Raw genomic sequence first — 12,762 nt, 5'->3', positions numbered from 1 at the left:
ATCGAGGCTTTCAACAGTTCACTGGCTATTGCAGAGTCACTTAGGCCCTTAGTAGTTCCTGGTAAGGTTTTGAAAGGGGTTGAGGTCACAAAACCCTTTTTCGGAGGGCTGGAAGGCACAGACTCGGAAGAGCTCGAGTTGGACATGGTGTCACCGTGGAAGATTCGCGTGGACTGACGCTAATCTGGGGCAAACCGCGCGAAAAAATCACAGTGTGACAACTGGGGAAACAAGCGTTTCCCAATAGCAGAAAGTGCTTGCGAGATGACAGCGCAGATTGACACGTATGAGCCGTCCGCGCGTTGCCATATCGCACGACGAGGGAGGGCCGCGCATCGGTGCGTGGGTGGGTAAAAAAAAATGATACTTGGCAACAACCGAGGTCAGTAGTACAAAGGTCAAGTGAGCTAAACGTAGCTCACGGGTGGCAGGACTGATAGACAATACCAGCTGGAGCCTGCTTGCCCGCGGTTATTCAAAATTAACTCAAATCGCAAACGCGACGATCCGCCGTTCTGCCCTTTGGGCCGACCGTCGCAAATGCGACGATCCGCGTTTTAGGGGTTAAGAGGGCTGGATGGTGCCCACATTTCAGCCTGGCCAGGTGGACCCTGTCCTCAAGAGGAAGATAGGATTCAGAAGGGTGGACGTCAGGAGGCCGTGCATGCAGCTGTGTGTTGTCTTTAAGTGACTGAATGAAGCGGCGAGTTATCTGAGTCTGGATATGCTTCTGGAAGCTGATCTGAGGTGGGCGAGGGGGGAGAGATGGCAGTATTTGTGCATGGTATTGTGTGCTGGGTATTGTTTTGATGTTCCTTGGTGTGGGTGGATGTGCTGCCATGTACTGTAGTGGATGTTGTGGGTTTGTGGAGGCTGCAGCAAGAAACTGGGTGCCTCTCATGTCTAAGTGATCCTTGACTTTGAAGACTTTGGTTTCTTGATGTAGGTGGTCTGTAGCTGTAGTAGCTGTGCAGCCCGTGATTATATTTAGGGCCTTGTTCTGTATGGTCTGTAGAGTGTTGCAGTGTGTTCTGGTGACGTTAGAAGCCCAGGCAGGGCTTGCATAATTCATCACTGAACATATATATTGTTTGTATACATTGGTGGTGGTTTGTTTGTTGTGTCCGAATGTTGTATGGGCAAGTGACCTCAAAGCATTGAGTCTTTGTGTTATTTTATTTTTAATGTTTGTGATGTGTTGTTTAAATGACAGTGATGTACTGCATGTTACACCAAGGATTTTGGGTGCATGACAGTGTGGTAAGGGAGTGTTGTTTATGGTAAGGTGTGGGATGTGACTGTGTTCTGCTGTCCAGTTTGTGAGAAGATTCACTGTAGATTTGGCTGGGGCTATTTTGAGACTGTTTATGGTGAACCATTCGTGTAGAGTGTTGAGGTAAGGTTGAATGATGTGTGCAGCTATGTTTGCGTTTTGGTGTGTACATGTAAGTGTTATATCATCTTCATAGGAAGCTATGTGTATCTGTGGTGTGTGAGGTGTGACTACGTCGTGCATGTATAGGATAAAGAGTGTAGGGGACAAAACAGATCTTTGGGGGACACCATTTGTGAAGTTTTTGATGTTAGAAGACTGACCAGCAAATGTTACGTGTGCACATCAGCCTGCTACGAAGTTTGAAAGCCATGTTTTTGTGTTATTGTGCATGTCTGTGTTAAGTATTTTGTTTGTGAGGTTGTGGCGGGGGATGGCATCAAAAGCTTTGCTAATGTCTAGTGTGATTAGGAGTGTTCTGGGTGGTGGACTAGCTGAATCCATGCCATCGAAAACTCTCTGTGTAAGGTCTGTAGGAAGGGTGTTTGTGGAGTGTAGTGGCCTAAAGCCATGTTGTGACTGCGCTAGAGGAATGTGAGGTGTGACTAGTTGTAGTACCGGTCGTTCAGTGACTTTAGAGGGGGTGCAGAGGAGTGTGATGGGGCGATGTGAGGAGGGTGAAGTGGGGTCTTTGTTGGGTTTAGGGATAGTGATGATATTGCCATGCTTCCAGATGTTAGGTATTATGTTGTGTGAGTAGCTGTAGTTTGATATGTTGGTGAGTGTTTGTATGCAACTCCCTCTGGACATGCATAACACCTATTTAAGACCCAAATCACACCAATAAGGCACATAAATGACTGAAATAAAAGCAAAAGAAGCATAAAATGAGAGTTTAGAAGTAGGTTCATACAATATTAAACATTCTTGTGACTGGCTCCTGGACTGGTACTTATGGACCCTAACCTAGCCTAACTCAGAAAAACACCTTCCTACTGCACATGCATAGCTCCTAACACCCTATTCACACCAATAAAGGACATTAAAGAGTGAAATGAGGTAAGTATAGTATGGAAAAAAGTACAATATGAAACATTCTGCCTACTTAAAGCAAGTCCATGGCCACCTCGATGAATAACCGCCTCCTCTCGGACTCTGAAGCACTTCCAGTACACTGTTCATGAAGTCTTGCACTGAACTTAGTCAATCGCACACAGAAGTCCGTTCTCTTCACAGTGCGCACTCTTGTCTAACAAATGCTCCATTGTAACTTAGTAAGTGTTGCACTCTGCACTTTAACTTTTCCCATTCTTCTAATAATTTTCTAAAGCAAAAACAAACAAGTCTATTTACATTAAATTTTGTTCCAATTGAGTCTTTTCACTCACAACTGTAAATCCTTAACACAACACTGTTTTTTTCACTGCACAACACTGTAAATTCCCGTATGGTCTAGTGGAGAAGTTCTTGCTGTTTATTCACTGTCAGAGTCCGAGAGTATCACTGGCAGGTGACCTAGGGGTGCATCGCTGGGTCGTGGTGATGGCGTACCCACTCCAGACGACTCTAAGACAGACGCAAACTCACGTCAAGCGGTGACTCCACCGCGGCTGATGTGCTGGGCTGTGGCTCAGAGCATGAGGGCCTGTCTTGGGGAGGCAACAGAGTGGAGCCAGGGCTGGGCACAGCGGGGGTCATGGGCCTGAAAAAACTGTCAATGGTTGATTGACGCAATGACCGACGATTCTGACGATTGATGATGCGCTGCCTGAAAGCACGCACTTCCTCCACGAGTCCCAAGGGCCCCATCTCCCTGTCGCAGTCCGGGTGTTCCAGGTAGTCTAGGACGAACTCTAGATGTTCCCGGAGTGCGCTCAGCTTGGGGATGGCTGGAGTAGTGTCCTGCTGAGAGGAGTCCGCATCATCGTTGCCTTCCTTGTCGGAATCTTCAAGCTCGGTACTGACACCTGCAACTGAAGACGCGATCTCGATATCAGACAATGTCTGATACCCAGGATCGCCCTCGTCGTCATCCAACCACTCACGAACATCGTCCACATCAACATCGTCGCCATGCGTACGTAGCCGTGCATGGAAGTCATCCACGTCAAACCCTAGAAAATCGTACTCCACATCCGTTCCGAGAAGCAGACGAGACCAACCATTTTCCAGAGTCTTCACAGGGACTTCCTTCCATGCACTAGCCCAGTTGTACAGCGCAGACTTGATGTTGTAGCGGCGAAGGTTTTCCAAAGTCCGCTTGCCTAGTGTGTCCCGTCCCTCCCTGCGCTCGTCCTCATCCTCGAGAACAACCATCACCTCGTCCAGGAACTTCCTTCGGTGTAGGCGCTTTGTTGCCACGATCACTCCTTGGTCCATTGGTTGGATGAGAGCAGTCGTATTAGGTGGCAGAAACATGCACCTAATCCGGCCATTCTCAGCAACCAAGTCCTTGTCGCCCCGGTGGGCATGTGCATTGTCGAGGAGAAGGAGGGCCTTTACCTGGTCGTGCGGGATTCCCAGTGTCTTCGTCTGGTAATTGATGACCTCCCTGACGAAGTGGCGGTGGAACCAGTCTTTGAAGATCACAGCTATAAACCATGCCTTCAAAGAATGGTACCAGAAGACAGGAAGGACATCCATCACCCCACGAAGACACCGAGGCTGCTTTGCACGGCCAACAACAACGGGCTTAAGCCGGTGCATGCCGTTAGCATTGGCACAACACAAAGCAGATAACCGTTCCTTGGAGAGCTTGTGGCCAGGTACACGCTTCTCCGTCTCCTCAGCTAGAGTGTTCGTTGGCAGCGAGCGACAGAATAGACCAGTTTCGTCTGCGTTGTAGATTTGACCGAGAGTGAGGCCCTCCCTGTCGATCAAGCCCTTCACCTTGTGCCGAAACTCGTCAACTCCATCCTCGTTAGAATCCAAAGCTTCGCCATGAGCTTTACGGTTGGTAAGGCCATGCCGTAACTTGAACGCAAAGAGCCAACCCTCGGATGCCTTGAAGTCTAGGGCGTTGTGAAGCCTGGCGAACTTCTCAGCAGCAGCCTTCAGCTCCGTTCCACGTACCACCACACCAGCAGCACGTTGTTGTCGATACGAAATCAACGTGGATCGGTTGATTTCTGCAAACTTGGGAGTAAACATCACCTTCCTCTCCACGTTGAGTTTGCTTCTCGATGAGAAGTCAGCCGTGTACTGCATGAGTTTGTCTCGGGATCTCTTAATATCGAACAAAGTAGATCGGGCCAGGTTAAACTCGCGGAGAATGCAGGAAGAAGACCACCCTGCATCTACTTTTTCCAATATCTCCCGTTTCTTCTTCAGAGTCAACACCACTCTCTTCCTTTTCTCAGGTGGCGGGGCCATCATCACACACACTAAGAGGAGGCCCGAGAGCAGCAGGAGTGCCTGCAGCAGGTAAGGCACCACCACAAAAGCGGGCACGTGGGCAGCCATAACGACGAGTGTGCACTCGCGGTGAGAGACAGGCGGAAAGTGAGGAGGATGCAGCGGCGCTCTATCGGACGTTGGAGGAATGACGCGCCACAACAATGCCCTCCCACGCCACGCGCGGCAAGTTCAAATTATGGGCGGGAATCCCCCCCCCCCGGACGATTTTGGGAATATTGGATCCCGGGACAATTATGTCCGGTTAGTGGGGATGTTCGGATATTGGGCGTCCGGATATTAGAGTGATTATATATATATATATATATACTGTATATATATATTTGGCTGCCAAGCATAGGGCTAGAAGAGAGGTATACAGGGCAAAGTCTGAGTCACAGAGACTATTACTTGATAACCTAAATCATGGGGAAAGGAATAATATGATATTTAGGGTGGCAGGTCAAGTGAAGAGGGATAACCGGGATATTGTAGGTGAGCAGTGTGTGAAGAATGATGAAGGAAGGGTGGTGGTGAACAGTGAGGATGTTGGGGATGCATGGAGAGAGCATTGTGACCGGTTGTTGAGTGGGGAGTTTGACTGGGACAGGGAAGGTTTGGAGCCAGCGGATCCAGTGTCTGGCCCTTGGCCTTTAGTTGGTGCTGCTGCTGTGAGTGGGGCAGTGGGCGGGATGAGGGTGGGGAGGGCGGCGGGTGTGTCTGGGTTGGCTGCCCGGGTGCTGGGGGCCTCAGGCGATATGGGGGTGAGTTTGGTCACTGACATGATAAATAGGATTATTTATGAGTGTGTATATTGATGAGATGCAGTTTGGGTTTATGCCAGGTAGGGGGACCACTGATGCTATGTTCATTGTTCGTCAGCTTCAGGAAAAATGTATTGGTGGGAGAGGGGATCTTTATTTTGTTTTTGTTGATTTGGAAAGGGCCTTTGACGGAGTCTCTGGAGAGGTGGTGAAGTGGGCGATGGGAGGGGTTGGCTTGGGGGAGTGGCTGGTCAGGGTGGTTGTGGCTGTGTGTGTGGGTGCTCGCACCCGGGTGGGAGTGAATGGAGATTTGAGTGATGAGTTTTCCGTGGATGTTGGTGTGCGTTGGGGGTCGGTCTTGGGTCCCATGTTGTTTGTCATGGTACTTGTGGCCCTTTCGCGTGACTTTGGACGCGGATTCCCGTGGGAGTTGTTGTGTGCTGGTGATTTGGTGTTGGTTGCAGGGGACGAGGGGGAGGCGGAGGAAAGGTTTGGGAAGTGGAGAGATGGTGTGGGGTGCAAGGGTTTAAGGGTGGGTGCAGATGGGTCAGGGGTGATGGTGTCTAGGGTTGGTGGTGGTGCTGTCAGAGACGAGGGAGAGTGGCCATGTGCGGTTTGCCACAGGGGCGTGGGAGGTGGTTCCATCTTGTGCGGTGTGTGTGATAGGCGGGTGCATGGGAGATATAGTGGTATCAGAGGTGGACTGTGAGATGGTGCTGATTTTGTGTGTGCGGCGTGTCGGGGTGAGCAGGTGGAGGTTGTCAGGCGTGAGGGGACTGAACTTGCTGGTGAGTCTCTTGGGTGTGTGGAGGAGTTTTGTTGTTTGGGAGACATGTTGTGTGCTGGAGGTGGGGCTGAAGCTAGCTCTGTGGCTGGTGTGAGGGGTGGCTGGAAGAAGTTCAGGGAGCTCTTGCCTCTCCTGACATTGAGAGGACTCTTCCTACGTGCTAAGGGGTCTTTGTATGCAGCATGTGTTAGGAGTGTAATGCTGTATGGTAGTGAGACCTGGGCAGTGAAGGAGGAGGATATTTGCCGGCTCAGATGTATAGAAATGACAATGATTGGGTGGATGTGCAGTACGTCCCTGCGTCCAAGTCCTGGAGGGGCTGGGTTTACGATGGAAGAGTTGAGAGGTGGGATGGGACTGGAGTGTATTGGTGTTGTGATGAGGAGAGGTAGATTGAGATGGTTTGGACCTGTGGAGAGGATGGGGGATGATAATTGGGTGAGGAAGGTGAGAAGTGTTAATATTGGGGGTGGGGTTATGAGGGGTAGGTTGAGAAAGACATGGGACGAGGTCATTAAGCGTGAACTCAGGGTTAAGGGACTGAACAGGGAGGCTGCAATGGATCGTGCAGCGTAGAGAGCCGCCATTAGGTGACCAAGGCCGACACATGCAAGCATGTTGGAGCCTTTAAAAATGAAACGAATACAATATATATATATATATAATCATCATCATCCGATCATATATATATATATATATATATATATAAGGCATTTAAAACCAGAATGTCACAAGCACCACCTAGGGAGAAATGGAGTTAAGCATACCTGGGTCCTAACAGGACCTTCCTCTGTCTGGGGTAACTGTACCTGATACCATCTGGCACTGGCAATATGGTCAAAAGCTGTAAAGAAATCAAGTATATACCCAACCTGTTTTACCTGCTGGGCGTGAAATCATTCGTGTTATGAGTCAGAAGGCCACAAGTTTTGGCTGGCAGAGGATGCTAGCCAATGGCTATAAATGACGCATAGCACATAGGCAGCAGTCATCCAACGAATGTGTGTTTAGGCAAAAAGTTAGCTAAGCTGAGCCAATCACCACCCTCCTACCATGCATCCCTTAGTTTTCATTCAATTCTCCCTCTCACACCAAGGTTTCTACTCCACGTGTGTTTGTGCAATGATTTTTGCATATTTTGTGATTGATCTGATATGTCTGACATTGCCATAAGTGATGGCAGTAACCTTGAGAAGCCACAGCCATGGGGTAGGAAAAGAGAACAAAATGTGTCAGAATGGAAGAAAATGTGTCGTGACCCAGGCCAACCTTACATTAGTGTACCAACAAGTCGCTTAGTGGCCGGGAGAAGTGCGGGGCCACCATACAAGGATGGATGTTTTACCAAGCTGACTATGCCCATGACTGAAGCGTTGTCCAGTAATTTGGGGGGCTTAGATTATGACGAGCAGACCCATGACTGAAGCGTTGTCCAGTAATTTGGGGGGCTTAGATTATGACAAGCAGACAAGAATGGTATAGGTGTTGTTGGAATAATCATAAAAAATAAATATTATTCTTTCAATAATAAAAGGTAAAAAACTATAATAATCATAACATAAAAATATTAGTTATTATTATTATTATTATTATTATTATCATGATAATAATAATAATGATGATAATGATGTACAGTACTCCCTACAGAATTAAAATAATAAAAATGTGGATACTTATAATTCTATCTGATATCCACCAAGCAAAATTTTGTATACATAAAACCTAGGGTCATTACAGTCTATCAGCTATACTATCAACTTTTCTCCCTAGTTTTCACCATATATTATAGGTCTGCCATACACAGTCTGTTGGGGAACTCATCATCTCAATATACAGTCACGTCCCACTATTCACGGGGGTTATGGACCGGAACGCCCAACGAATGCTGAATTCCTTGAATAGTCCAAACCTACCAGAGAAGTCACTGATTTCAATGTTTTAGCTATTATTACCTACAAACCCATTATAACACCTGTTATAAACCTGCCTAAAATGAAAGTAAAGGATAATAAACAAACCCTCTGGGTACAGTGTACTGTACTCACCATGTGATGATGATGATGATGAGAGTTTGCCATGTGCTGAAGAGCATATACCTATACAGGGTAACTGCACAGTTTAAGTGTATAAGACAGCATGCAAAAATATCAGTTATGAACCACTAGGAACAGCCGATGTTGTGGAAAGGCAGAAAATATCTTGAAGTAATTTCCTAGAAAAATCTACGAATATGTGAACCCACGAATGGTGAACCCACAAATAGTGGGTGAAGTAGTAGTACTTATTGTTCCCTAGGCAGTCTGGCCAAACAGCCCCAAGTCCCTAAGGAAGGCCACAGCTGAGACCAGGCTTTCCCACAGAGTTCTCAGGGAGTGTATGTCGCATTATTGGCACAGTTAATTGTTTGCAATGCAGTCTTCCATAATGTGCTTAATGGTATGGGGTGCTGCATTGCATCCTGGACAGGCATCAGCGACAGAGTCATCCAGCCTCTTCTGATAACTCAAGAGGGCTGGATAATGCCCACATCTCAGCCTGGCCAGGTGGACCCTGTCCTCACGAGGGAGGAAGGATTCAGAAGGGTGGATATCAGGAGGCTGTGCATGCAACTGTGTGTTGTCTTTGAGTGACAGAATGGAGCGGTGAGTGATCTGAGCATGGATGTGCTCCTAGAAGCTGGTTTGAGGTGGGAGAGGGGGGAGGGATGACAGTACAGTATTTGTGTATGATATCATGTGCTGAGTTTTGTTTTGATGTTCCTTGGTGTGTGTGTGGATGTGCTGTCATATAGTGTAGTGAATGCTGTGGGTTTGTGGAGGCTGCAGCAAGAATTTCTGTGCCTCTCATGTCTTGATGATCCTTGATTTTGAGGACTTTGGTTTCTTGGTGTACACGGTCTGTAGGTGCAGTAGCTGTGCAACCCGTGTTTATTTTTTGGGCCTTGTTCTGTATGGTCTGTAGGGTGTTGTAGTGTTTTAGTGAGGTTAGAAGACCAAGCAGGGATTGCATAATTCATCACTGAACATATATATTGTTTGCATGCTGTGGTGGTGGTTTCTTTGTTGTGTCTGAATGCTGTATGGGCAAGTGACCCTAGGACACTGAGTCTTGGTGTTAATTTATTTTTAATGTTTGTGATGTGTTCTTTAAATGAAATATATATTGTATGTTACACCGAGGATTTTGTGTGTGTGTGTGTGTGTGTGTGTGTGTGTGTGTGTGTGTGTGTGTGTGTGTGTGTGTGTGTGTGTGTGTGTGTGTGTGTGTGTGTGTGTGTGTGTGTGTGTGTGTGTGTGTGTGTGTGGTAGGGGGGGGAGTTATTTATGGTGAGGTGTGGACTGTGACTATAATCTGCTGTGCAGTTTGTGAGAAGGGTCACTGTAGATTTGGCTGGGGCTATATTGAGTCTGCTTCCGGTGAACCATTCGTGTAGAGTGTTGAGGTAAGTTTGGAGAATATGTAGGGCTGTGTCTGTGTTTTGATGTGTACATGTAAGTGTTTTGTTGTCTGCATAGGAAGTCATGTGTATCTGTGGTGTGCGGGGTGTGTCTGTAGTGCACATATAGATTAAGGAGTGTCGGGGACAAAGCTGATCTTTGAGGGACGCCACTTGCGAAGTTTCTGATGTTCAATGACTGACTGGCAAATATTACATATGCACATCTGCCTGCTAAGTAGTCTGCCAGCCGACTTCTTGTGTTACTGTGCATGTTTGTGTTGAATACTTTGTTTGTGAGGTTATGGTCGGGGATGGCATCAAAAGCTTTGCTAATGTCTAGTGTGACTAGGAGTGTTTTTTGTGGTGGCCTAGCTGTATTGATGCCATCAAAAACTCTATGTTAGGTCTGTACGAAGAGTGTTTGTGGAGTGTAGCGGCCTAAAATCATGTTGTGATGGGGCTAGGGGGAGATGAGGTGTCACTAATTATAATCAAAAATGTTCAGTGACTTTCAAAGGGGTGCAGAGGAGTGTGATGGGGTGGTGTGAGGAAGGCAACATGGGATCTTTGTTGGGTTTGGGGATAGTGATGATGGTACTATGCTTCCAGATGTTGGGTATTATGTTGTGTGAGCAGCGGGGGTTGACTGTAGTGCTATCTTCAGATGATTTTACATTGACTGACAAGCCATATGCTTTCCTCATCCCAGGAAACCATTTAATGTGATTGGTAGTAACCATGTAACCAATGGACACCCAGTGGTCTAGTGGGTTCAGACACTCAAATTGGATGTGGCCCACAAAATTTTACATTCAAGGGGTGACTGAGATTTACTGTTCAGATATTACCATTTGGGGACAGGAGACTGATCACTCTTGTCATAAATGCTGTAACCATGTAGCCTAGCCCCTGGCATCTACACTCCTGATGGCACAGGGAAGAACTGGATGATTGATTGCTGGATGGATGGTTTTCATGAACATCCATCTTTCATATACAGTACATAATATTTATCCAAATTATCACCAAAACACTGAACATCACAAAAACTCACTTGAAAACATCCTCATTTTCTATGGAGACATTTGGTTCAGCAGTCATGCCAGATGTTTCATTTGTGGCGACTGACTGTTGCAGTGCCACAGATGACTGCTGTACACTGCTCTGTGACTGGCGACTGGTGTTTGACAGCTGCTGTTGATAGCAGAGCAGAATTGTAGTCATATGTTAGAATAAATATGGAAAATTTTTGAGGAAAGGAAGTCATTCATGTACACTCTAGGACTAAAGTTCTTGGACTCAACTTGGTATGATTTCCGGCCAGAGGTGGCTCTTAAATTGTTTATTATGGAGGGGGGGGGGGGCAGAGTTAGGAGGTACAATAGATATGAACGGGAGGTAAGGGGGGCAGATGGGTGGAGCACTGGCACTTGGGTTCATTGCTTTAGAAATGTGTGTGTGTCAATTGCAATATAGTAAATAACACAAAGAAATAAAGGAGAGAATGAACCTTTTTTTCTTTATCTTCCATATTTTCTCACTTTCCGTGGGATCAATTATTCTGACCAATAATAGCAATACAGCTCAGTCCTGTGTCATCCCCCCCTGTCAGCTCTCTTATAACTCTAGCCCTTGCCCATTTCCCACAGGGGTCAGGCGAGACCCCTGTGCATTGCTTAAAGTATGCCCTAGCGTAATGAAAATGAACAAAGCCATAACTACAGAATTTATATTTACAACCTATGTCACCATGCTTTTATATCTAATACTGTATTCTATGAGGGGAAAAAAAAAACTTACTGTTCTAAACTGCTCCACTATGAATCTCAAGTATGAAATCAACACTCAATCTGAACCCTGCCTAATTAACCCATTCACGTACCAATGATGGCCTTGGCTGTCATCGGCTTCTGAGGCTCAGACGTTCAGAGGATGGCTTTGACTGTCATCCGAAGATCAGGATTTACTGGTGAGTGTGTCCCATTATTTTTTATGTTTTAAATATACTATGATAAAGTACAACTGTCCAGCTTCAAAATGAGCCCTAACTGAGGTTATCAGGATGACGAATGAGCCAGCTATACACATTTCAAATAAAACATTGCTGTGGACGAAAACCAAAAACTTTTTCTTCCTGTTCATTTTCATTTTTCTTCATATTATTGCTCCAAATACAATAAATTATACAGCAGTGGAAAGGAAATTTATTCAGCTGTGTTATGAAGCAAAAAATATTAATTCTATTTTGAAGTTTTTTTTTTTTGGCAGATTTTTTTTAATTAAAATTTTTGTATGTTGGCTAAATTCCTCTGACTTTTTTTGCATTTCATTTTGTGTATATTGCTTTTTTTTTAACATACTGTAGCGTGGTAAAGTACAACTGCTGTGCTTCAAAATGGGACAAAACTGAGCTCTCTACAATGAACAGTAACTTTGCTATGAGAGTTAGTAGTAAAACATCACTACACGACTGTTAGCACAGTGCTTCAATTGAAGTCACACGAAACAGGAATTTTTTACAAGCACCCCTGATGGGCATGGGTTAATCTTGCTTCTCTCTCTCTCTCTCTCACCACATTTGTGCCTACTGTATGTGACTTGAACCCCACAATCATCTGCCGTCTGGCCATCTATAACCAAATGCCTCAATCCCATAAAGGGTGGCCTCAAACCAATTGGTTCCTTGTTGCCCTGTCCTTAGCCATTTGGATGCCTTTCCTTCACCTCTCAAATGTCTCTCCACTCAATTTCTCTTGTTTCATTCCTGGTTTCCCCCTCCCTCTCTTCCCCTCCACCTCACTGACATACACTCTCTTAGTCTTTCATTCTCCATCTTCTACACAGTACCAAACCATCTCAGAGTATTTCTCCCAATGCTTTCAGTCATACCCACTTCAGTTCCATAATGCTCCTTCACCTCCTCATTCGTCTGTCTCTCCAAGTAACTCCACATGCTCCGCTTAAATAACTCACCTACCATCTATGCCAAACAAATGGTAGCTCGGAACAGCGTATTTGCACGACTGATTATAAATCGATACATGATATAATGAATCATGTCTAAGGATCTGTTTTCCGTAATCAACTACTATTACTTCCTGCTAAA

At 46.0% G+C, this 12,762-nt stretch overlaps 1 protein-coding gene across 1 annotated transcript in view; it reads right to left on the bottom strand.

Annotated features, from left to right (window-relative positions):
* Positions 1-12,762, bottom strand: part of LOC145401885 (kinesin-like protein KIF7) — a 291,971-nt gene that overhangs the window by 170,987 nt on the left and 108,222 nt on the right. Inside the window, exon 8 of the mRNA XM_080273993.1 lies at positions 10,711-10,847. Coding sequence (XP_080130119.1) covers positions 10,711-10,847 — 137 coding nt within the window. The remainder of the gene's footprint in view (positions 1-10,710; positions 10,848-12,762) is intronic.

Source organism: Coenobita brevimanus, chromosome 57 (assembly GCF_032717465.1).
Source record: "Coenobita brevimanus isolate Jiangsu-jjx chromosome 57, ASM3271746v2, whole genome shotgun sequence".
Taxonomy (NCBI): Eukaryota; Metazoa; Arthropoda; class Malacostraca; order Decapoda; family Coenobitidae; genus Coenobita; species Coenobita brevimanus.
The sequence above is the reverse complement of the archived record's forward strand: the minus strand, read 5'-3'. Positions and strand labels throughout refer to the sequence as shown.